Source organism: Lissotriton helveticus, chromosome 7 (assembly GCF_964261635.1).
Source record: "Lissotriton helveticus chromosome 7, aLisHel1.1, whole genome shotgun sequence".
Classification (NCBI taxonomy): domain Eukaryota; kingdom Metazoa; phylum Chordata; class Amphibia; order Caudata; family Salamandridae; genus Lissotriton; species Lissotriton helveticus.
In genome coordinates this window covers 1,645,832,089-1,645,856,912 of record NC_136068.1, presented here as the reverse complement: position 1 = coordinate 1,645,856,912, position 24,824 = coordinate 1,645,832,089, and the positions used below count along the sequence as shown (strand labels likewise).

At 47.4% G+C, this 24,824-nt stretch overlaps 1 protein-coding gene across 7 annotated transcripts in view; it reads left to right on the top strand.

Moving 5' to 3' along the window:
- The window catches only part of LOC144770635 (beta-1,4-galactosyltransferase 3-like), a 182,243-nt gene extending 168,263 nt beyond the window's left edge, over window positions 1-13,980 (top strand). For 6 of the 7 annotated variants that reach the window (XM_078655326.1, XM_078655325.1, XM_078655328.1 and 3 more), the window contains exon 7: window positions 11,852-13,980. In XM_078655326.1, the coding sequence (XP_078511452.1) occupies window positions 11,852-12,002 (151 nt within the window). In that variant the 3' untranslated portion in view covers window positions 12,003-13,980. Of the gene's footprint in view, window positions 1-6,906; window positions 7,077-11,851 lie in introns of those variants that run through there. The other variant, XM_078655331.1, reaches the window with a different exon arrangement.
- The last annotated feature ends 10,844 nt before the right edge of the window (window positions 13,981-24,824 follow it).

Here is a 24,824-nt window from a genome sequence, read left to right as displayed (position 1 = left end):
CAGCCACTTGCCCTGCCTGGCCTCACGGACGGGGATGGTGTTACCATAACGGCCCCGGCTGAACTCGCAGCTAGTTTTGCTCGTTATTACGCGGGGCAGTATGCACCGCAGGATTGCCTTCCAGCCGATGCGGTGGACAAATTTATTGCCTACCTGCCCCCGAGGGCTGTCTCCGTAGAGACGCGAGCGGCGTTGGACCTCCCCCTCACAGCAGAGGAGCTGGGAGACGCGCTGGGACAGCTCAACACTGGGAAGGCGCCCGGACCGAGCGGCTTCCCGTGTGAGTTCTATAAGACGTTCCATCTCCAATTGGGGTCCCATTACAGGATTGTGCTGGAGGTGGCGCGTGAGATGGGTCGGCTGCCAGCTGACTGGCGCCACGCTGAGGTGGTGGTTTTTCAGAAGCCAAGTAGGCCCCCCGATCGCCATGACTCATATCGCCCTATATCCTTGCTTAATTTTGAAGCTAAGCTGCTGGCTAACCGTCTTCTCCCCTATGTGGCCGATCTAGTCCACCTTTAGGGCGACGCGGCACAATATAGGACGGGTGCAGACGGCTGCGGCCGCAATGGGGGCCACTGGAGAACGGGCTGCCCTACTGCTGGCAGATATAGATAGGGCCTTTGATTCAGTGAGTTGGACTTATCTATTCGCGCTCCTACCTCGTCTTAATCTAGGCCCGGTGTTTATTTCATATGTCAAGCTGTTGTATACCGACATTACGGCGTCCGTGCGTGTCTCCGGAGTGGTCTTGGAGAGGTTTCCCGTCGGCCGGGGGACCCATCAGGGGTGCCCGCTGTCCCCGTATCTGTTTGCACTGGCCATGGAGCCCCTGGCCTCCTGGGTGCGCATAGACGCGCAGCTGCGGGGCTTTGTGTGGGATCGGGGACTCACGGATAGGATCGCGCTCTATGCGGATGATGTCCTCTTCTTTCTCACGAATTTAGATAGATCAGGCCCCCGAGTGCTGGAAATCATGCGTGTATTTGGCGAGGTATTGGGCCTCTATCTTAACCCACGTAAGTCCACCCTATGGGTACTGGGAGACGGGGCGAGTGCGGGCTCGTGGGCGTTAGCCTTGCAGGTGGCGGCCGGGGGCATACTGTATCTTGGAGTATTCTTGTCCGAGTCCGCGATGACACCGTGGGAGCGCAACGTGATACCGGTGTGGGAAAGGGTCCAAGCGGATATTAAAACATGGTCCCGGATGCCTCTCACTATCTATGGACGGTCTGCGATCTTTAAAATGGTCGCACTTCCACGCCTCCTGTATCAGTTGCAGAACCATCCGCACCTGATCGCACCTCAGTGGTTCCGGCAGGTCAATTCTATCCTGGGCCGCTTCTTGTGGGCCGGGGGTGCAGCCAGAGTGGCGATGCGCACGTGCTTTCTATCCACGTATTGTGGTGGCATGGCTACGTCGGACCTGCTGTCATATTACCAAGCCTCCCATTTGCTAGTATTGAATGAATGGTGATACGGTGATGGAGGAGACCCGGCGTACGCTCTGGAGCGCTCACTGATGGGGGACAGCACGCTACACACAATATTATACTCAGCCAGACTCCGGAGGCAGCTGCCGTGTGCCACACAAGTAGTCTTTGCGGTTTGGCGACAGGTGCTGCGTCGCATGGGCTGGTGGGGTAGACTGACGGCGGAGACCCCATTGTGGCATAATGGTCCGCTCCCCGCGCTGCAGGGGTTTGGCGGATGGGATTCTATCGGGATCTCATCGCTTAGAGATGTTATGTCCGACGTAACTATCAAGTCATTCCAGGAGTTGCGGGATGAATTCCACATGCCCAAGACCCAATTCTTCAGGTACCTACAGTTCCGCCATGCACTCGCGCCTAGTCTGGTTGGATTGGAGTCGCTGCCGGAATTCAGCCCCGTGGAAGCGAAGGTTTTCATGGGAGACCTCGGGGATAAAAAGGTGTCCCGTATCTATCAAACGCTAGTCACCCACTGTTCCTGCTCCCTACTTCCGTTAAAAGACGCCTGGGAAGGGGATGTCGGACCCCTAGATGAGGATGATTGGAGGGAGGCATTGGAGTCCCCGCGTGGGACCGCTATTGCGGTACGACTGCGTCTGATCCAATTCAAATATTTGCATAGGGCTTACTATACACGGGAGCGGCTGTGGAAAGCGGGCCTCATTGTGTCCCCGGAGTGCCTGCGATGTGGAGCCGAAATGGGTACCCTGCTGCATACCGTATGGTCTTGTGCTGGCTTGACTCGGTTCTGGAATGGTGTATGGAGCTGTCTGTCGGAGGTGCTGGTGTGGGACCTCCCCCGTACCCCTCGCTTGGGTCTTCTCCATGTGCTGGAGGGTGTGGGAGGGAATGCTTACAAACGTCATCTTTTGTTGTTGGGCTTAGTGGTGGCCAAGGGGGACTTGGCATGGAAGAATGAACGAGCCCCCCCTGAATGCGTGGAAGGCTGGAATGGATTATTTTATGGAGCTGGAACGCCCAGTGTTCGAAGCCAGAGGATGCCCACGGAAACATTACAAGATCTGGAAAAGGTGGGCTGAGTATAGGGGGTTGACTCTGGAGCCTCCAGCAGATCCCGACGACGGTCCAGATTTGAACGATGGGCTTCGGGCCTAGAGGGACGCACGGCGCCTGGCTTAGTGTCATCCCCCCCTAACCCAGTGCACGTGATCACAGTAAGCCCCCGTAGGTGCTAAGGGTGGGTAGTGGGGTTGTTTGGGTGGCTGTGGGTGGTGGGAGGAGGTAGGGGGAGTTGTTCCTTTTCTTGATTGGGTTTTCCAGTTATTGCGACATGTGCTGCTATTGGGCAGTGATCTCCTGACTGTGGGGAACTGCATATTTGCTTTTACCTGCTCAATCAATAAAATTTGTTGTGAAGAAAAAAAAGGTTAATTAACTCTTTTAATGGTTGTTACACAAAACGGTCTGACAATGAATATAAAAAAGACAAAGATAATGACTATGGGAAAAGGGAAGCCTAGGATTAAAGAGTGGATTATTAACGGTATGGTAATTGAAAATGTGAAATTATACAAATACCTTGGAATCACGTTTGACGATGGTTTGATTTTTAGACAGCATTTTAACAATCTTGAATTCAGGGGTTGCTCACTTGCATTTGCTTTTAGAAAATTAAGAGACAAACTATTATGCCCCAATTACGACCATCTGATAAAGGTGATGCGAGCAAAATTAATGCCATCTTTGGAATATTGCTCAGTCATCTTTAGGGGCAAAGACGCGAAAGTGCTCGACGACATAGAGATTAGAATATATAAAACTGTTTTTAAAATCCCCAAATATATTAGTCGAGCAAACATAAGACTGGAATTTGGTTTGAAAAACCAATTTCTGGCGCGTCAATCTACATTCTTGAAGTCTCTTTTAACATTCTTCCGTTCAGAGGAAGGTTCACTGGCAAAGTTATGCTGGCTTGAAATCTCAGAAGGGGAATATTCAAAAAATTGGCAGCTGTATTTTAATGAATGCATAAGTGATTTTGACTCCTCTAATTTGGCTGATGAATTGAGGAGCAGGATAGTATTTAAAAAAGAAATGAATCAAATGGCCGCATTATTAACGACTATAGCGGACATGGAGGAATTAAGGAAAATAAGTCATTTCTGGACAGTTGCTAACTCTTTCGGTAGGCTGTCACCTCAATCTTACTTGTCGTATTATTTAAAACCTAGGCTTAAGAATAAATGTATGTATTTAAGGCTGGGAAGATATCCGACAAAGGATGGTATACCAAAATGGGAAAATCAATGGGCATCGAGCATTTGCAGGCTTTGTAGTCAAAGGGAGGAAACACTAACACACATCGTAACCTTATGTCCAGCTTTGGCAGAGGCTCGGAAGTTGATCCTAAAACCAATTTTTAATGAACTAGGAATTAGAACATGCAGGCAAGCAATTATTACCTGTTTGAGTGGGGCCAATATAAAACTTACTTACCACTTTAAGTTCATTATTATTGTTGAGAAGAAACTCAAAGACGAAGAACAAGTAAATAACTGTTTATCGTGATCCAAAGTAAAAAAAGAAACTTATTTCAGGAATTGTTTAACTCAAAATGTATGCCAGTTGAAGGGTCTATTAGAATAATCTACTATAGTTATGCACATTGCACTTTACTATAGCTAGTAAATGGAAAACAGCAAAAAATGTATTATACTAGTATTTCCTACTGCCAACACTGTCACTTTAAGTTAAATGCTGCTATAACAGTGATTGCTGCTAATATATTGTACTCTAGTTAATACCTGTATTTTAAACAGTGTGTAAACGTTTAAACATTATTATGGAATTGACTGTATTAATGCAATTTTAGATGATCATTTTAATATGATTATAACTTTGTGCATAGTATATGTTTGTTTATGTAGGTTGCTTTTATCTATTCTTGTTTGTAATTATTTTAATTAATCAACAAATAAATACTTACTCAACTCAAAAAAACTAGAAAGATAACTTGTAATGTACTACACATCACTGATGGGATTGGGGATGTCAGTTGGGAAAGGTTGGGATCAGAGAACTCTGGTCGCTGGCAGAGGTTCCCCTCCAGATCAACCTTTTGGAGGTGAGAATTATTCGTCTGGCTGGGAAAGTCTTCCTGCTGTCCATCAAGGGGAGGCTGATTCTGGTTTTCATGGGTAACGCCACAGCTATGTGGCACTTCAACAAGTAGGGCAACGTGGAGTCCTGTGTCTTGTGCCAAGAGACTTAGTCATTGGAGCTGGCTCACGCATCAGGGAATTTCTCTGGTTGTGAACCACCTGGAGGGATATGTGAATTCCATAGTGGAAAAACTCACTCAGCAGCACCTGGTAGATCATATTTGGTGATTACATCCAGAAAGAGAACAGGGCGTCTTCAGCAATGGAGAGAACCACGGCTAGATATGTTTGCTTTTCAAAATCTCTCCGAATGTCAAAACCTTTGTGTGCTGGAGTTTCCAAGAAGGCTTTCTCTTGAGGATGCATTCCAGCTAGAGTGGAGCACAAGAATCCTTTATGCCTTCCCCCCTCTTCTATCCCAAGTTCTGAAGATCCAGAACAACAGGGTCCAAGTCATCCTTGTGCCTATGGATTGGGCTAGGACTGTGTGATGCACTGAACTACGTTACATGAACCTCTTAATAGGCTACAGCTTCAGGAGTGTTCTTTGTGACAGTAGCAGAGCTCTGCACCCTTGCCTGCATGATCTACACCTAGATCTGTGGAGATTAAGTGTCGCCAGTTGATTGCATTCAATCTCCCTCTGAAGTTGGGGATTTCATCCTTGCTGCTAGTCCTCATGCAAAGTCTATCTGTGCCGTGAGCTGGGACAAATTTGTGGCCTTGTGTGACACCCACAATACAGACATCTAAAAAGTCAAACTCACAGATGTCTTGTTTGTTTTATTTGTCACCCAGCAAGGAATTGCAATGGCCATTGGTGAAGGTTATTTGTTAGTCCTTTTGGCATTATTTTGTTATCTGGACCAGCCATCTTTATTTCAGTCACCGGTTGTGGTGAGGTTTCTAAAAGCTACATGCTTTCCCTCCCAAACCATTTATGATGCAACAGTGGGATCTTAATTTAGTCCTCTATTTCCTCATGTGAACTCCCTTCGAGCCATTGCACAGCTGTCGTCTACGTTTTCTGACTTTGAAGACTGCCTTCCTAGCGATAACATAAGCTTGTCTCTTGAGTGAGCTTCAGGCACTCTTGGTGCAGTTGTCCTAAACCACCTTTTTTCCAGACAAGCTGAGGTTGAGGACTAGAGCAGGCTTTTTACCAAAAGTTGTGACTCCTTTTCATGTCACACAATCCATTACCCAACCAACATTCTCTGCTCCGCCTCACCCCTTAAAAGAGGAGAGACTTTATCCACTGGACCCCAAGAGAACCTTGAATTTTTATATTGATCACACCAAAAACCAATAGGCGGAGGTTCAGCTCTTTGTGGGGATTTTCAAAAAAGAAAAGCAAAGTGGTCCAGGAAAGGAGTTAGTCAAAATAGATAGTTCTCTCCATTAGGATCCGCTACTCTTTGGCAAAGAAACAGCTTCCAGAATGAGAGACCGCATTTCACCATGGCCAAGATGGTTACCACTTTGACACACAGCTTGCTTGTTCTTGATCAAACCGCGACTTTGACATCATTACACATGCACATTAAGTATACTGCCTTCACAGCCTGGTCCGAGGGGAAGGAGCTCCAGTACTGTTTAATCTGAACAATTTTACAGTCCCAGCACCTTGGAAGGTATTACTCTGGTATCTATTCTAAAGGTGAGGAATCTGCGGTTAGAAATATCCATCAAAAGAAAGAGTCATTTACCTTTGGTGATGCTGTTTCTGGTGGATTGTATGTCCAAACGCAGATTCCTCACTACCCACCCACCACCCAGCTCTGTGGAATGGTCTCTTTTCTATCTAATAAATCCCCAGCTCAAGATCTGTATTCTGGTACCACTGAGTTTTGTTAGGCTCTGTGTCTGAGGGCGTGGACAGAGTAATAAAAGACCATTGTAGAAGCGCAGGGGATTGAGCTTGTATGCAGCTTCATTGTCACTTCCAAAGCGGATGTCCACACAGAGCGTCACAGCAGCACTGTGTTGGAGTAATGCAATTTTAAATCTCCTTGACCTAGTCGTCTAGTGCTATTCTAAAGGCGAGGAACCTGCAGTTGGAATATTCACCAAAAGGGGCATGTACCAAAGGTAAGGCATTGTTCATTTTGATTTGTGTTGAAAATAAAAGCAGCATTGTTGACTCCTATACTAAAGGCAAGTTCGAAGATTAATTAAAAAAATGAAGATTTTGATTATTAGAATGCTTTTTGCGATTTCGAATTCAGGGGTAGAAATCCTTGCCTGACAAATAGAAGTACATGTAAATAACTTTTCTTTCCTCATCTCAGGCTGGCTCAATCTTTTCAACTTTACTGACTGTGTGCAAGAGCTTGCACAGTACAGGTATTCCAGCTCTGAATGGTTGAAGAAAAGTATCCTATAATCTGCAGTTCAGGAATGTGTTGGATCTTCTCGAAGCATTGAAATACCTTATTATGATGCCTACTGCAATTCATCAGTTAAGTTGTTTAAAGTTCCAAATCATTGTCTCCTCCAAAAGGGAAATATTACTTTCTGGAACTTTTTGAGCGTAACCTTTTCGCAAGTGTGCCCCATTTGAAAAACTTGGTGGGTGTCATCAAACATAAACGCGCACCATTCTTTGAGGGCGTAGATGATGGTGTGTGACTTATTGGAAAGGAGTAAATACGGACGACATGGGGAAAGGGCAGGAGGCTGGATGCGGGGGGTTTCGATAAGTTTGGCAGTCCTCTGCAAGGTGAGCATAGATTATAGCCTTTGCTGGCAGGCTACCTGGCAGGGTCTGAATGGTCTTAGTATTACAATTCTCCCAGATATATTCATTTTGAGGGATGCATACAGTAAACACACAAAGAAAAATTATCAAGAAGTTTCTGTCACACGTATGTACTCCAGATCTTTGATGCTTAATTTGATAACCAAATGTCTTATCAGTTTGTTCTTTTTAGGTCTCGGCTTGGTAGCGCGCATGCGCTGTCTCGTCGAGAGATGCTGTATACAGTATTGTGGGGGGAAGCTCCGCCCACTTTCCATCAAGGTTTTCTAGGTTTTTGATTGGCTTAATTTTTAAATGTTGCCTTCTGATTAGTTTTCCACTCGTTGGTCCCTCCTCCTGACGGCCATGGCGTAATTTGTGCACATCCGAGGCTATTGGCCCCTTCACTCAAACATTATTTTACGCCCTATATCCTCTCCCTGCCTCCTCCCGCAGTTCGACACTTCTCGCCCCCCCATCATCCCCTCCACTCCCGTTCTTGCTTTTTTATATGCCCGCAGTCCCATTTGTAATGCAATACGTCTCGCGTAAATGCGATTCGTATTGCATTGCATTGCAAATGCTTGTTTTAAAGTAGTGCCTGACGAAGCCGTAGTATACAGGAAGAGAACCCTCGTTTGCTCCAGAAGTCTTGTTTCGGTGGAGATTGAGCCTGCACGCTAGCGCTGCTCTGCCGCTGTTTTTTTTTCCGTTTGGTGCGGAGGTAGACCCGGAAACAGGATTGAGAGCCCCAAAATGGTGGAAGGAGACCTAATCGTGGACAGTCATCACCTGGTTGCTGGAGGGTGAGTCACGGATGTTAGTGCACGGAGGCTTTATGGAGTGGGAGGCTTGCTTTTGTTTTCGTTTTTGCTACGGCATTTGTCACACCGCATTAATAGTGCTCTGTGTCTCTGCATCAACCCCTCTTGTAGATGGTTGATGTCAGCGCGACTGGCGCGCACCCCTGGCTCGGGCCTTGGATTCTGTGGAGGGGGCAGGGGTCTTGCAGCATTTGTCACACCGCATTTCCCTGGATCCGGCTCAGACAGAGGTCACCTGGTTACTAGGATCAAGTTCCACATCACATGAGGATGATGGGATTGCTGGGCCTGGAAGCTGATGGTACCGGGGGAGTGTAATGATGAGTAATTCCGGCCGAGCATGGTGCTGAGCAGCGCTACATTAGTCAGCAGCACAGCACTGTACCCAGCGGGGACAGGGCCTCGGCAGCAGAGTCGGAGGGAGAAACCGAGCTCCAAGGCCGCTCTTTCCAGTGTTAAACGACTTCTCCTGCGGGCCTGTCTTTTCTGGTGAAGTTCTAAAAACATAACTTTGCCTTTTCCCCTAGCACGCATTTATTTTATAGTTTCATTAGACATAACTACCGTGAATGTGCCAGGAGGCTGTACAGAGTAACAATATAGAGATGCAGGCATACTTTCCAGAGCACCATCATTTACAATATTGTGAACATAACAGCGAACAGAGAGGACAAGGAAACGTACTAAGGGACATTAAAGAGGGGGAACAGAGGTAGGAGGGAAGTAGAGAGGTGTGGATACTATGAAGTGTAGTCAAGCTTTACAAAACAATTGAATTCGCCAATGCTTGTTGAACCGTTCAAGGAATCTCAGCGTCTCCTGCAGAGTGCAATAATCTTCTTTTTTAGGCCATGGAGGCTTAATTGCACATTTGTGCTAGTGTCTCCCGGAAAGTATTTCAGCAAGTATGCTTTCAGAATCGCCCTGAAGTCTGCTGTCCGCTTCGGACTTGCGAACGTACTGCAGTGCATGGCAGAATGTACATAATAAGAATATTATTTGATTCACAATTGCGTAAGTGCAAGCCATGATTGTGTAACTTTTTTTTTAGCTAATTAAGCCCGTGCTCCTCTATGCCCCAGGGAGCGTGATCTCCTCTGCCTATTAGGAGGCATAACCCCTTCTCTTTTCATAGCCGTCAGAAAGATTGCTTGTCTTCGGCAAAACGGATGCATTCATTTGACAGGGCACAGCCTTTGCCCGGGCATAGGGGAGGCTGTGTGTCTGTTTTGCTATAATCATGACCTTCGCCGCCCCTCACTTCCATCGGAGGGCGCAGCAGGAAAAGCACCTTCCCAGTGTCCGCAGGAGCTGTTGCTAGGATTCCCAGGGGCACAGGTCTGTCCCGGGCCCCTGGCATCTAATGACAAGCGTTGCTCCCTCAGACTTTACCACATGGACGCCTCCTCCCCACAGAACCCGAAGGACTAGGGTAGAGGTGGAACGCAAAACGATGGGGTCTTCCAACCGAGGAGCTTTGCACTCACATACATCTCAGCGTGTGCTGTGGCGCGAGGCAGTTGTTGCATCTGACTCATGTGGCCCCGTGCGCACACTGTCATTTTTGGGCTTCTTTGTGTCCCTGCGAGGACACAGTCCCACCTGCAATGGCACCGAGCGGTCAGCTGATGACTCAAGTGGGAGCCTATCACTACCCCCGGCCTGTCGGAGCCTGCCTTGGTGGACTAAAGAAAGAAACCTTTGTTGGAATGACTTCTGACCTCAAAGCTCTCCTCCTTCAAAGACACTTCCAAATGTAATTCACACCCTCTCTGCTATCTGAAGGAAGACGCCCCATCATGTTAAGTAAGGTGACAGCAGCCATCACCCCAAAACCGGCCCTTTGTTACAGCTCCATACTTCATCCTTTCACGAGACTACCCTTTTACCTAACTGAGCTAGATTGGGCAAAACATGGGAAACTGACACTGGAACTAACTCGCATAACATGGATCAGCTGAACATTTATTCCATTGATTGTTCAGAAATCGTTAGAAGATTGCCCTGTAAAGTGAAAGATATAACGCGTGAATATATGTCCCGATAGGGACACGTTTCATTATCCGTTGTAAAATACCACGGGGTCAGAGACCCAGAAGGACCTGTCCCACTTAAAACCAGGCCTCCCAAATGCAGATTGCCTAGGTGGCTCGGTCTACCCTGGATTCCCCAAAGTGTCTTTCAAACCCCTCCCGCCCCCTTTGCTATGTATACTGTCTCTTTACTTCTTTCACAATGGAGGTTCCTCTTCCTTATACCTTTTTCACCATTTTCCCGCTTTTATCTTCCTTCCATTTTCTGTCTTCATCTCCAGTTCAGAATGGGCCAAATTCGAATCCTAAAATATAAATGCCAAATACACAATGTTGTGCTCGGGTGGGCCCTGCCAACATTTATCCACTTAAAGTAAACCCTGTATCAATCCAGCCACGGGGAACGAACCACCTTGAGAAGCAGAACCACAACCAGAAGTCTACGCCAAGCACTAAGAGGCCAACCCATGGGCAAGCTGCTCCACAAAATACCCTTAACCAAGGAAAAGGTCTTCTGTCTGCATGCTCATTCACCAGCTCTTGGCCTCTCTGTGAGCACGCCCCACTACGTATGTGACAATGGTACAGAGTCTGTAATGAAACAGGACTTGTGGAAGTGATGGAGGAAGGGGGATGAAGTAGCGGGGAGCTCCCGTACTCTCCCAGTAATGCATACGGTGCGGTGGCACCGGGCCACAGCAGGAGTGAGGGGTCCTCTGCAAACCAATGGGGGTGTTCTTTACTAAAGCCAAGGAATAGGGGACCCGACTTCCTTGCTAACCACTAGAATGGTGAATTTATGGCCCCACCTCTATAACCCCCGTTGTCCCCCCCCCTCTGCAGGGGCAGCCTCGGCCTCACACTACTATAACTGCTGTTTTACTAACACTACTATTAATGCTCTCTTGCAAACTTTTATCACCTCTCTCCTGGTAACTTAACTGTTATCACTACTCTATTGCTCACGCTTACTGCTTTACTAGTAAAACTGCTGCATTACTATTCTGCTACTTCTGAAGTCATTGCTAACCTGCTAACTTATTCATCTGATACTAAAAACAGTATATTAATACATTTATAATGGCAACTACACCACTAAGTTCATTAATATGCCGAGACCAATTGGCATGGCCAATGCTTGTTTAATCCTATTAGGTCATTCTTAGACACTGCTTTTTTGTGGTAGCTACTATGAATTTTCCAGGGTAGAGTACCTGGAATTCGGCCACACATACCACGGATTTAAAAGATTAAATGTTTTAGATAATCACAGGCTGTAATGAAGATCACCATCTTCCAAGCTTTGCAACAGAACTCATGAGGGAAACAACAGGAGATATTCTGCATTCGCTTGCAAAAGAATGCCCTGCTGTCACCAAGAGAATATTTTTTTTAATCTTTTGTGGTCCAGTCTGTAATCTACGATTTGACCTTACCGGTGTTTGTTTTAAATACAACAAAATGTTCTGTTATATCAGAGTGGATATGTTTTTCTCATGGTCTAATAATTTTAGGAGCTACACTTAAATATTAACTGTTGGCAAACATTAGATATCTGATTTCATAGCTGCAACCAACTAGTTAAAGGAACGATTTTGAAAAATTGCAATTAAAACTTTTGTTGTTTTGTCTTTTCTAGATTCAATTTACTGGCCAAAACTCGTCGAACGTGGAAACAAGATGGAATGAATTCATTAGAGTACAAACTGCTAGCTAAAGAGCATCTCCCACTTTATACAAATATCACAGTGGACATCGGTTTTGACAGTATGGCTAAGCGCCCCTCGTGATACCCATTGAGAAAGAACTACATAATTTGGGGATTAAATAAGACATATAGCTCTGCAATGCAGGGAAATATACATTTTCCTGGAATCCAGACTGTGTACACAGCTTTCCAGTTACTTGATTTGAAGAACAATAATGTGCTAAAACTGGAAACCAAAGAATTACAAGGACTTGGATGTATGCCTACTTGTGGCAAAAGAACAGGCAATTGAAGGCTGCTAACTGTACAGTTCAGTAACAGTGTTGTCTTGGTTCCTACAATCAGCACCTGATGATCTCATTGTAACACAGGAATATTTGAAGTTGGGCTGAATTTTATGCGGATTTAAAATACGGTGATTTTAATTGAAATTCTCTCAGGAACAATACTAAACCAGCCACACAAAATATGCTCCAGACTGTGGGAACTTCAATCATTCCATCCTCTTCAGGAATTATCAGCATAGGAGCGTGACATTGAGCCTGCTCATGCTGGTTTTAACAGTATTCTTTTATTCTTTTCATCTTGAATTACACGTGGTGTTTTAAAGTGGCAAGCATTAGAGCATGGTCACAGTCTCCTGAACCTCCGGTTGATCTGTGGTTAAAACCCTTGTACAACAGGTCACATAAAAGTGCAATTTTTTTCATTTTTTTAAAGAAATCTTTCTACACTGCTTAGGTAAATTTTTTCAGTGTTTTGTAAGATGCATCTAATCACAAATGGTTACTTTTTTAAAATGAGGATTTGATGAATAATTGCGATAAATCGCTCTGGAAGATCCTGTGTTTTTTAAAGCCATCACATTCCTCCATAAATAGTGAACCTAATGTTCTATAATGGTAGCACTGCTTCAGGAATATATACCTGTCTGTAAGGTCTGGCTAATATTTAAATGTCCATTTCCTGGCTGTGGAAGTCTTTAATTCTCTCTGTGCTGCAGCATCCTTCATGCCTTAAAGTTTTTATTATCGCTTGCAGTGGGTACCTGTGAAAGATTGTGTTCTAATGTCCTAGGGCCCTTTAGCTAGCCAGTTGAAGTAAATCAATAGTGGCTCAGAAAATTGGGTGCTTACAAGTTAGTAATGATATTGATGTGCATGGGATTTTCTTTCTTATTCTGCCTTGGAATGTAAAACTTTTTTCACAGTGGGCTGTTTACCATATTATTTTGTACACTGACAGCACTTTAGGGAGAATTTTAGCAAAACATGTGGAATGTCAGAAGTCCCTAATAATATTATTGATAGTTCTAAAGCCATCTGGCTAGTGCACTCAGTTTAAGATAAGTGACAGTTTATATACTCCCATAAACACTACCACACGCTGTTTACAGATGCATGCATTCTTCTAGAAATTCTCAGTGAAAGCATTGGAATTTTGAATGTCCTGAATATAAATGAAAGGGCTATTGAACTGCTGGCATGGTCTTGTGAAGCTGCGTAAGTTCCATAACCAGTTCTGAATGTAAAACTACCCTGATTGACAGAGCTATTTCTCCTCATCTTTGTGGTTTGTGCGGCTGTTGATGGGGGCGTGGGGGTGTTACAACAGTGGAAGCAAATTGGGACCATAGTACCATCTGATATTGTGATCTATGAAGCACCTGCTCATCAGCCCACTGTGACACAATATGCCCAGAAATTTACCCTGGTTTGCTTTCAGTTGCCAAATAAGTCTGTGGTGATGTTTTGATTGTTTAAATATTATTAGGTTGAGTGATGGATGGCTGGTTGGTTTGATCATGGGTTTAGTTACTTCACAGTGCCTAGTTTCACCATCATTGCCATGTTTGTGATTACTTTTTTCTTTGGATGAAATCAAATGTGGCTGCAGGAATTAAATTGATTATCATTGACAGTCATTTTAGTTTCTAAACCTGTCCGAATGTAGAGGGCTTTGACTAATGTATATCCTGTTGGCAAGCACACCAAGATTGTATGATGTTTAATGGGACGATAAAAGAAATAAAGATTTCACTTCATGTCATGCCTAAATAATGGTGAGCATTTTCCAGCTTGTGGTTTATTGGCATTTTGTTTATTCATCCTATTATTCTCCAATATCCTTAAAATGCACAACTTTGCACCTTTCCAGGAAACAACTTTTTGATATGTTAGTGTGAAAATCATGGAAATAACAATGCCTAGAAGTGGCAGCATAATTTCTTTAATGTTTATGAGGTACATTTATCTGAAAACACCAATTTCAAACAGCATTTTACAGCTAAAAAATAAAGCTGAAACTGTCTCCTGATTGTAAATCTGTTATGAGGCCTTGTTTCTCCACAGTCTGCTCTGAGAACAAAGGTGACCAAGAAAACTGTGTCATTGAAGGCTACTTTTTACAGAAAGACCCGCCACTTCTTTGTGAGGGGATTTTTTTTTTGTTTTCCTCAACATTTTACGGGAATCTATTATTTAAGGGGTTTGTGATGATGTGATTTCTTTCTCCTGGTTTGTTAGAGTGACTGCTTGTCAGTAAATTATGTTGGATCATTTTTTTGCACAAGAGCTTTTCTTGTGGAGGGAAGAAGCCATGGAAGGATGGTCACAATGTTTGAGTCGTATGCCTTTTTGATGCACCACGTAAGGGAGTGTAAAATGTTATTAATAATATAGAAGCGGAGGGACACACAGGAAGTTCTGTAGTAGGGGATCTCTGTGTATAGTCATAATCTAGTGAACAGTCCCGCTTATGTGCGGGGACCCCGGAGCAATCAAAAATAATCTCTTAAGCTGTCTTTGCAGTAGTGCATAGACACAAGAGCGCATTAAGGACAGAAATGCAAAGGATATTCCACCAATATCACATTTAAACCTGTCTGCCAGGTTTTACCATGGAAAACACTTCCCCCCCCCCCTTCCCCAAATCCTTGGAATGATAGAGAGGAAGGACAGGACAGACAAGCCTCCCATAGGCTGCCATTATGTGTCTTAAAAAGGGATACCGTGCCTTTAAGGAAACTTTCCAGAACTCTCCTGGTATCCTAGAATGCACAGCAACTCCCTCCACTTTCAGTTCTTTTTTCCGGCTCCTGCTAGCAGGACACTGGAGCATTGAGCTCTCCCTTTTTTGTTTTTTTTTTCTACAAATTGTGCACTTTTAAAGTGTTAGTGTGTTCACTCGACGTGTTTTGCCTCTTCTCATCTTTGCTGGAGTTTCTCTGGTGTCTTGGGCTGCTCTTTTATCAAATATGCCTGCCTTATTTGATAAATGTCCTGAGTGCTCCAGGAAAAAGGCAAAATCTGATCCTCACAGGGTTTGCATCCTGTGCCTGCCTTCTCATGTTCCTGAGGGGTGTGATATCTGTCTGCAGTTCCCTAAAAGGACCCTGAAAAACCGGGAGAAGACCAGGCTCCAAGGTTTGGAACAGAGAAGGCAGCAAGGACAAGGTGGGTCTGGGCATGACGGGGCTCCTTCCTCTGCCCGTGCGTCGGCCTCTGGGGGGCTCCCCAGTAAGGAAAAGGCCAGAAAACACCACCGGTCTTTGTCTACGTCGATAGCCTCTGCGTCGAAAGGAATGACCACAGTCTGTTCCCCGTCTCCCCGCGGCTCTGGGTCGAGGGGACTGACGTCGAGACCTCAGACGAGGTCGACGTCGAGGACTGATTCATCGTCGAGCCATCATGAGAGAGGTCAAGACGCCAGCGCTTGTCGTCGAGGCGACACCGCCGGTCACAGTCGACGGCTTTCACGTACGAGACGCAGATCAGCGTCGAAACGGAGGTCGTCGACGCCGAGAAGATCGCAGTCGTCGAGGAGACGATCGACGTCGAGGCCACAGAGCGTCGACGTTTAAGCGACGGCCATCGACGCCGAGCAGACCCGAGGCGACGTCAAGGAGACGCTCAGCGTCGAAGAGGAAGCCTAGACGTTCTAGGACCAGGACGGAGTCCTCGGCTTCAGCGAACACACGGTTGCGGCGGCGCCGTCGCTAGTCTGAGGGGTAGGGCCTCAAGATTGCCCCCCTCTGGTCAGAAGAAGAAGAAAAGGAGAGTAGGACAGTCTCTGGGCTCAGAGTACTCTCAAGTTTACTCACCCTCTAAACCGAGGTCGCCTACACCACTTCCTTTGCCCGTGGATCCTCCTCCGCGGACCCTGACTCCTCCTCCACTGCCTCAACCTCCTACTCCACCACCTCCGGTTCCTCCTCACCGTCCTCCTCCACCGGCTCCGCCAAGGTCGGCCTCGTTGCCTCTTTTGCCGACGCCGCCAATGGGGCCTCCGCAACCTAGGCTCCCGGTTCAGCCTCCACAGCGCCCTCCTCTCAGGCCCGCGGAACGCCCGAGGCCGCGGAGGTCGAGGTCTCGCTATAGACTGAGAGATAGGTCCAGGTGTCGCCGTCTCTCGTCTACGAGGTCCAGACGGCGCCGTAGGAGGGACAGGTCTAGATCCTGCCACACGGATTCGTCCAGTGCCAGGGACTACTCGCCGACGCTGACTGACTCCCCTCGGACGAGGGTGTCCCCGATCGACGACACTGTCTCCTTCCAGGAGGTTTTACTACAAGGAGCGGCCAAGCTGGGCATCACACTCACGGTGCCCGCGCCCCTGACGTCTGTCATCTTTGAAACACTGCAAAAGAAGCAGTTGTCTCGCCCATTGTTGCCGTTGGTGCCAGGGTTGGTGGAACCCGCCATGGAACTCTTCCTCACCCCTGCGGTTCCGAAGTCAGCGCCCTCAAGGCTACAACAAAAAGTATCGGGCCCCCGACTCAGACCCAGCGTTTCTGTGCTTGGACCCTGCACCGGACTCAGTGATTGTGACGGCGGCGAGGAAACAACACGCCAACACCCAGTCATCGACAGTGCCTCCTGACAAGGAGAGCCGCTGGATGGATTCAGCGGGCAGGAAGGTCTGCGGGACGGCCACCACGTCTATGAAGGCCGCGAGTGCCTCAGCCTTGTTGGGACGTTATGATCGGTCTCTATGGGAGTCCCTCACACTGTTCGTGGAACTCCTTCCCTGGGAGAACAGGGAGGATTTCCAAGAGATCATGAATCAAGGACTCATGGTTTCCAACCAAGTGATCGGCGCTGCTGCGGATTCCTCCCACCTGGCAGCCCATGGGTACTGTCATGGGGTCTGGCTGCGTCTGACGTCCTTTGTAGCCCGAGGCGCAGCATAGGGTTGCCATTCTACCCTTCTCTGGTGAGACACTTTTTGGGAACTATGCAGACGAGGAGATGGCCCGCAAGAAAGAGGAGGCTGAGACCTTGACGGCTGTCGGGTTGGAAAAAAGCCGAAGGAACAGAATAAGACCTTCCGCTCATTCCAGAGACGGTGCGTTTCGGAAGGTAGAGGGCAAGGTCGACCGGCTGGGCAGCAACAACAGCCGCAGCAGCAACAGTTCCAACGACGCCCGTTCCAAAAGCGCCAGAGGGGCCGCGGTGGTCAGCAGTCTTTATCCGCGACCAAAGGCCCGGCTGGGTCTAGGCCCTGAGGTGCTTCTTCCTCCTTATCCGTTACCCGCTCCGGTGGGGGGAAGCATCCAACATTACCTGGCAGAGTGGAGAAACATTACTCAAGACAAGTGGGTGCTGAATATTGTTTGCAATGGATACAGTCTTCGGTTCACCAGTCCGCCTCCAGCAATTCCACCGGTTGCCTCGCAGTTCCAGCTACGCGAGCTCCAGGCGGAGGCCGACACCCTGTTAAGAAAAAGGGAGATATAAGACGTCCCGTTGTCTCAAAGGGGAAAGGGCCTTTATTCTTGTTTCTTCCTGGTTTGTCCAGATCTTGTTCCTGGACTGGCTTTGCGCAATAGATCTGCAAGATGTGTACTTCCATGTGCCCATTGCACGTAAACACCGGAAGTTCCTGCGCTTCCTCGTCGGCACCAATCACTACCAGTACACCGTACTACCGTTTGGACTGAAGTCTGCACCCAGGACGTTTTCAAAGTACATGGCTGTGGTGGCAGCACACCTGCGAAAGAACAAGGTGTTTGTCTACCCGTACGACTGGTTGATCAAGGCCTCCACCTTCCAGGAAGCACAACTGCACTTCAACAGGACGGCCATCCTGCTGAATCAGCTGGGGTTGCAAATAAATGTACAAGTCCGTTCCGATGCTGGTCCAGTGCCAGCAGTACTTGGGAGCCTCCATCAAAACGCTGTCAGCAAGCGTGTCTCCTTCAGAGGAGAGACGCTTATCACTCCTTCGGAAGGCTCAGGCTCTCATAGCTGCTCCATCTACAACAGTGTGGACGGTGTCTTCTCTACTAGGGTCGATGGCCTCTTGTATCTTCCTCACCCCACATGCGTGTCTGCACATGAGGCTGCTGCAGGAATGCTTGGAGGATCAATGGGACCAGAGGAAAGGGTCCTGGGACGACAGGATCCAGTTGTCTCTTCATGCCCAACAGTCCCTTAGGTGGTGGTGCTCGGCAGAGAATCTGCTCCGGGGGGTTCCTTTCCACAAGGATATCCCGACTCAGACTATCGTGACGGATGCATCTCTCCAGGGCTGGGGAGCGCATTCAGACCATCTACAAATCCAGGGAACGTGGTCTCCAGCGGAGTCCACGTATCACATCAATTTCCTGGAACTCAGAGCGGTTCACTTTGCATTGAAGGCCTTTCATCTGTCCTTCCAGACCAACTCCTTGCTTGTACAGACGGACAATACGACCACGATGTATTACCTAACAAGCAGGGGGGCTCAAGATCGCGCACACTGTCACAGGAAACGCAGACGATCTGGCACTGGCTGCAAGCCAGATGACTGATGATAACGGCGACTCATCTACCAGGTGCGCAGAATGTTCAGGCGGCCGCCCTCAGCAGACTGCTTCAGGAAACCCACAAGTGTGTCATAATCGACGAGGTGCTCGGCGACGTCTTCACCATATGGGGCACTCCAGACGTGGAACTATTCGCCACCACCGAAAACAGCAAATGCCGCGACTTCGCCTCGAGGTATTATCAGCCGGGGACTCTGGGGAGCGCGTTATGGATCAGCTGGTCGAACAGCTTTCTGTACGCTTTTCCACCCATTCCCCTGATTCCGGCGGTGCTCATCAAGCTGGGCCAATCCCGGGCGCGGATGATACTCATTGCTCCGGAATGGCCCAGGCAGTGGTGGTTCACGGACCTGCTTCACCGGTCGATCCTGCCTCATCAGCGGCTGCCGTGTCGGCCGGACCTTCTCACGAAGTTCGGGGGGCAGATGGTGCACCCCAACCTCTCGTCGTTGAGTTTGGCGGCAAGGCTCCTGAGATAGTGCAATATGGCCACTTGAATCTTCCTGAGGATTGCATGGACATATTGAAGGAGGTTAAGAGGCCTTCTACTAGGACCTCTTATGCTTACAAATGGAAGAGATTCTGCATCTGGTGCATGTCTAAGAACTATGATCCGACGTCCTGCAAGGAGGATGTTATCCTTCCATACATTCTGCATTTAGCTCAGTCTGGACTTAATTTCCATTCCATTAAGGTACATCTGGCTGCGTTGACTGCATACAGGAAATGCCCTTCGCAGACGTCCTTCTTCCAGATTCCTGTGATCAAGGATTTTTTGGAAGGGTTGAAGGTGTTCCCTCCTGTTCGGCTTCCTTCACCTGCATGGGCACTGAATGTGGTGCTGTCCAGGCTGATGAAGGAACCTTTCGAGCCTATTCTCAAGGCTTCACTGCAGAACCAGGCAGCCAGGTTGGTCTATGGACTGCCTAAATCCACTCACACTAAGCCCCTGTTAAAGAGCCTTCATTGGCTTCCAGTGGCTCAGCGCAGCCTTTTCAAACTTGGCTGCCTGATTGATAAAGCTCTTTCTTCTCGGGGACCTTCTTTAATTTATTCTCTTTTGCATTGATCTGTCCCTCAGCGCGACCTCCGCTCATCCACTCACAATCTCCTCACTCCCTGCCCCTTTAGGCGGAAAAAACATGGGGGATTGCCGCTTTCTACACAGGCTCCTCTTTTTTGGAACTCCCTTCCCCCTGCACTGCGTCTTCTTCCCTCCTATGTTCACTAGAAAATCCTTGAAAAATTGGCTCTTTTCGTTTGCATACAACTGAGTTCCTCAGACCAGTTTTAGACAGCTCTCTCACCTCAGCGCCAAGATACCGTAGGTGAACGTGCGCTTGACAAATATCATTTATCATATATCATATCATATCACCTGTTTTGGAAGGCGGCGTTCCTCGTGGCCATTACATCGGCCCGCAGGGTGAGTGAGATTCAGGCATTGTGTTGCCAAGAACCTTATACTGTGTTTCATGCTGCTAAGGTTGTTATGCGTACTCATCCTAAGTTCCTTCCCAAGGTGATTTCTGATTTTCATGTGAATCAGACTATAACTTTACTGACTTTTTTCCAGAATCCTTCCACTCCAGCAGAAAGGTCTCTTCATTCCCTGGATGTCAGAAGGGTGTTGAAATTCTATCTGGATAAAACCAGACATTCGCAGGTCCGACCAATTGTTTGTCAACTATGGGCCGGTTAGGACTGGTCTGGCTACTTCGAAACAGTCCATCTCTAGGTGGATTGTGTCTTGTATCCAGCTCTTTTATCAGAAAGCGAATAAGACCTTAGGAGGTAAGCATAAGGCTCATTCCACCAGGGGCAAAGCGGCTACAACAGCTTTGCTTCGTAATGTTCCCATTGCAGAGATCTGCAAGGCTGTCACTTGGAAGTCGGTCCATACCTTCGCTAAGCATTACTGTCTGAACTCTGATGCCAGGGCAAATGCTCAGTTTTGGCAGGCTTCATTGAGAAATCTGTTTGCACAGTAGTGGTGTTGCCTTATTTTTCTCCACCGCCGGGTTATTTTTGGATGGGCTTGCCATTCTATTCACTAGATTATGACTACACACAGAGCTCCCCTACTACAGAAGGAGTAGTTTCTTACCTGTAACTCCAGTTCTGTAGTAGGGGTATCTCTGTTCTAGTCATAAGCACCGCCCCTCCTCCCCGGTGGAGAAAAGGATAAAATGATGAATGCTACAGGTCTAGCTGTATACACCTCCAAAAAGAACTGAAAGTGGAGGGAGTTGCTGTGCATTCTGGGATACCAGGAGAGTTCTGGAAAGTTTCCTAAAGGCACGGTATCCCTTTTTAAGCCACATAATGGCAGCTTATGGGGGCTTGTCTGTCCTGTCCTTCCTCTCTATTATTCCAAGGATTTGGTGAAGGGGAGAAAGTGTTTTCCGTGGAGAAACCTGGCAGACAGGTTTAAATGTGATATTGGTGGAATATCCTTTGCATTTCTAGTTGAAATACTGGACAGTGTAGCCTTGCATGTATAGGCTGCATTATCTGTCTTTAATTCTCTCTTAAGTGTATATGCACTACTGCAAAGAAGACAGTTTAAGAGATTATTTTTGATTGCTCCGAGGTCACTGCACATGAGCGAGACTATTCACTAGATTATGACTATAACAGAGATACCCCTACTACAGAACTGGAGTTACAGGTAAGAAACTACTCCTTATCCTCCGGGCTGAGCTTGGAGAGGTCAGAAAAGTGGCTTGTTGATGTTGCAGAGACAAGTCTCTTTCAGACCTCAATGGTATGGTTCAGAGCATAAACCCCCAGCCTTTTATTCTTGCACCTCAAAGCACTGCAATACTATCAATTGGCCAAGATTTTTTGCTAAGGCCGCACACGGATACTCCCAAGTGGGCTTCCTCTCCCAAAGATACCTTTGCACACACAAAACATAAAAAGCAAAATATGAAAGAAGTCTTCTCCATCAAGGAAACTGTCCCATTCCATTAACCTTTCAGTGGTTTGATGTTATTTCTCTGCGCCAGATATGTGGCAACTCTCGCCACCTAAGATGTTGAGACTAAACTTCCCAGTCATTTGGCTGACCCTATGCAGGTATACGCTTTCCAGCTTAAAATGATCGCTTTTTTCACAGCTGCTCCATAACTTATTGGGATGTACCTAAGGGGAAATTGGGGTGGGGGCTGGGCTAGATTCCTACAGCTTTGGTGGCTCCAGTGCTTCACCTTCACAGGATTCGGCCCTGGTGCCTGCGGCGAAGTCGAAACCGGCCTGAGTGACTTTCCCTGTTCACTTGGGCCCTTCTTAATCAAGGATTTCTAAGCCAGTGGTTACGCTGCCCACTCTGGTACCAAGGCGTTCATGGAAGAAAGCATCCTCTGTGTGGCATGGATGAAAGCATCCTCTGTGTGGCAACACAGAAGGTCAGGGCTAACTTTAACAATGAAATCTGTTGTGAGCATCACGTAGGCCTCAGGGCACAAAGGTTTGCTTGCTTGTAGGAGATGTCATTTCTGTGGAGTATGAGGAATGTGGCCAGACAGAAGATGATTTGAGTGGCTGATTTCTCCCTGCCCACCCCAACTAACTTAATAGACCGGTACTAACATCTAGTTGGATTTTTCAACTTTCAGTTGCTTGGATGCTTCTTCAAAAACATTTCATACCCCTCTTGCTGTGCTTTGGTGGATCTCTTATCTTTGTCATTTGTAAGGCAGTGGTGATCTTTGGGTTGTCTTTATCTTCTGTGGAAAGGTGTAACATTCTGAAATAAATTTGCAGTCCAGCACAGCTTCTGTGGAGCCCTTGATTCTGTTTAAAGAGACCATCTAAACCCCTCAATGGTTGCTTTTAGGAAACACCAAGAAACCTTCTGGCGTACATGCGCTTAACCAGCTCTTATAACTTAATCCTTTGCTTGGCTGACAGTCCACAGGCAGATTGCTAGACGCCAAAGGCCTGTGCTCCAACTTGCTGCTGGTCACCAGAAAGTCTGGTGGTTCAAACTTATTCTTTAAAACAGAACCTAAATGCCTTCCCTACGAGTTCCAGAGACAGGAAATCAAAGAGTGGCTACTTGGCTTTACATATGCCAAATGCCACCTGCCTTTTAGACTGCTATGTCCTAGGAAGCTAATAAAACCTGTGACTTTCATCCTGCCAAAACATTGAAAGAGCCTTATGAGTGATTGCCTATATGCATCAGAACAGACCCTGAAGTGTGTCTTTGAGACTGCAGACACCACTGCTTGGTGTATGGATATGGCTGCTGCACTTCTTTGGATAGCCAGATGCATTCTGCTGGCTTTTTCGAAGATGTCCAGGCAGCAATGTTCCCTTTGACAGTCAGCTGGTATTCAGTGAGAAGGCTGGCTGCATTTTAGAATGTTTACAGAACAAGAGGACTGTGAGTCCACAGCACAGGCGTGGCCTTCCTTACAATGGCAATTTCACCAACAGTACTGAGTTTAATGGTGTAGGGCTGTGCGGTCCCAATAATGACATCCGCTTCAGCTCCTCTTAAAATGCGTATGGACCCGGACGGCATTAACAGCAGCACATCGATTTCCATACGGTTTTCTGCAAGGTCTGTCCAGCCAACGCTCCCTTTTCTAACCCCAAACAAAGCATTTCTTGGGAACATTACTGTCTTCTCTCATGTTTTTGTCACTCAATGAAAGATCATTACGGCAAACCAATGGGTGCTACAGCTGTTCTGCCAGGGTTGTGCCATTCCTTTCAATCCATCCTGCACACCACCCCCTATAATTCAGATCATGCTTGCCTGCCCATGCTACGATTTGAGAAATGCAAAAAGAGCAATTGATGGACAGAATGTTGAACTATGTCAAACATTCACCCCAGTACAGAGATATGGGCCTAAATCCATCGTTTTTGCTCCCCATGCCATTCCAGTTTAACCCCAACCATATGCAAATCAGTCTTGACCCTGCTCCCTATGGGAACAGTCCAGCCTGAACTGCCGGGCCAGGTCCTCCCTGGACCAGATACAAGCATCCTGGGACTGGTTTCGGGATTTCACCCCTCACCAGCCAGGCTTTTTCGACATTTTGACGACGATTTTTGGTGTGAAGGTTTTCCCTTGATGTCAAAGTAGACTTCTGGATTCAAACCGTGTGGTGCCTGCCACTGCGCCATGCCGGTGACAAATCCGCACTTAATTTGTCTCTGGTTCCTGGAGCATATTTGTCTCTGGTTCCTGGAGCATGACCACAATTATACGTTGTGTTCCAACTGCTGGGACATGGTTCCGAAGGCTTTGAGGGAGCGGTCTCTAAAGCTGCATGCCGGAGGCTATCCACTCCCTGTCGCACGTCCTGGATGTTTAGTTTCCGATTGAGAGGAACATCTGGGAGTCCTAAGACCTCATCCCCCGCTCAAACTCGTCCAGCCGGTCTGCTAAGAGGCATTAAAAATGCAAGAAGTCTGTGTGCTTCTTCTTCACGTCAGTCTGCCAACATGATGGAAGGGCCTCTAGTTTCTAGGGCTCATCCTATGGAACCTTTGCCTAGGTCGGCTCTGTACTTAGCCAGAGTGACCCTGCCCAGTGTAAAGATTTCCATGACCCCATGTGTCTCCTGTTTGGACGATGCAACGCTCCCGATGTGCCTACTGGCCCTGGAGGTTCAGAAGGGGCTCCATTGGGTTCCGTGCCGGCGGCTCCAGCATTACCCCAGTGGCCTTACCCAGCGTGAGCTCCCATACCGAGACTCCTGGCGGCAACAGTCCCATCCTTATCCCCGATGACCCAGAGCCGGATTGGTGCCTTTTGACAATGTTCCTTCATCAGCGGCACCCTTGGGTCCTAGGTCTGTTCCTCTGCCTTATTTTGAGAGTTCGCTGAACCCTTTACAAGACCAGCACAAAATGGACTGGTTTGAGGAACTGCATGAGGCCCGTGAACAGGATACCACCTCTGGATCTGGCCTACTTTTTTCCCCTCCATGGCTCTGGTGGCGGGAGCTTCATATGATATGATGGTGAGCAGGGTAACCGAGGTCCTTTGGTGAACATCAAGACTAACATCTTGACAGAGGTCAAGCAGCTGGGTGTCTCCTCTTCTGAACCCCTCCTGCCTTTCAATGAGGC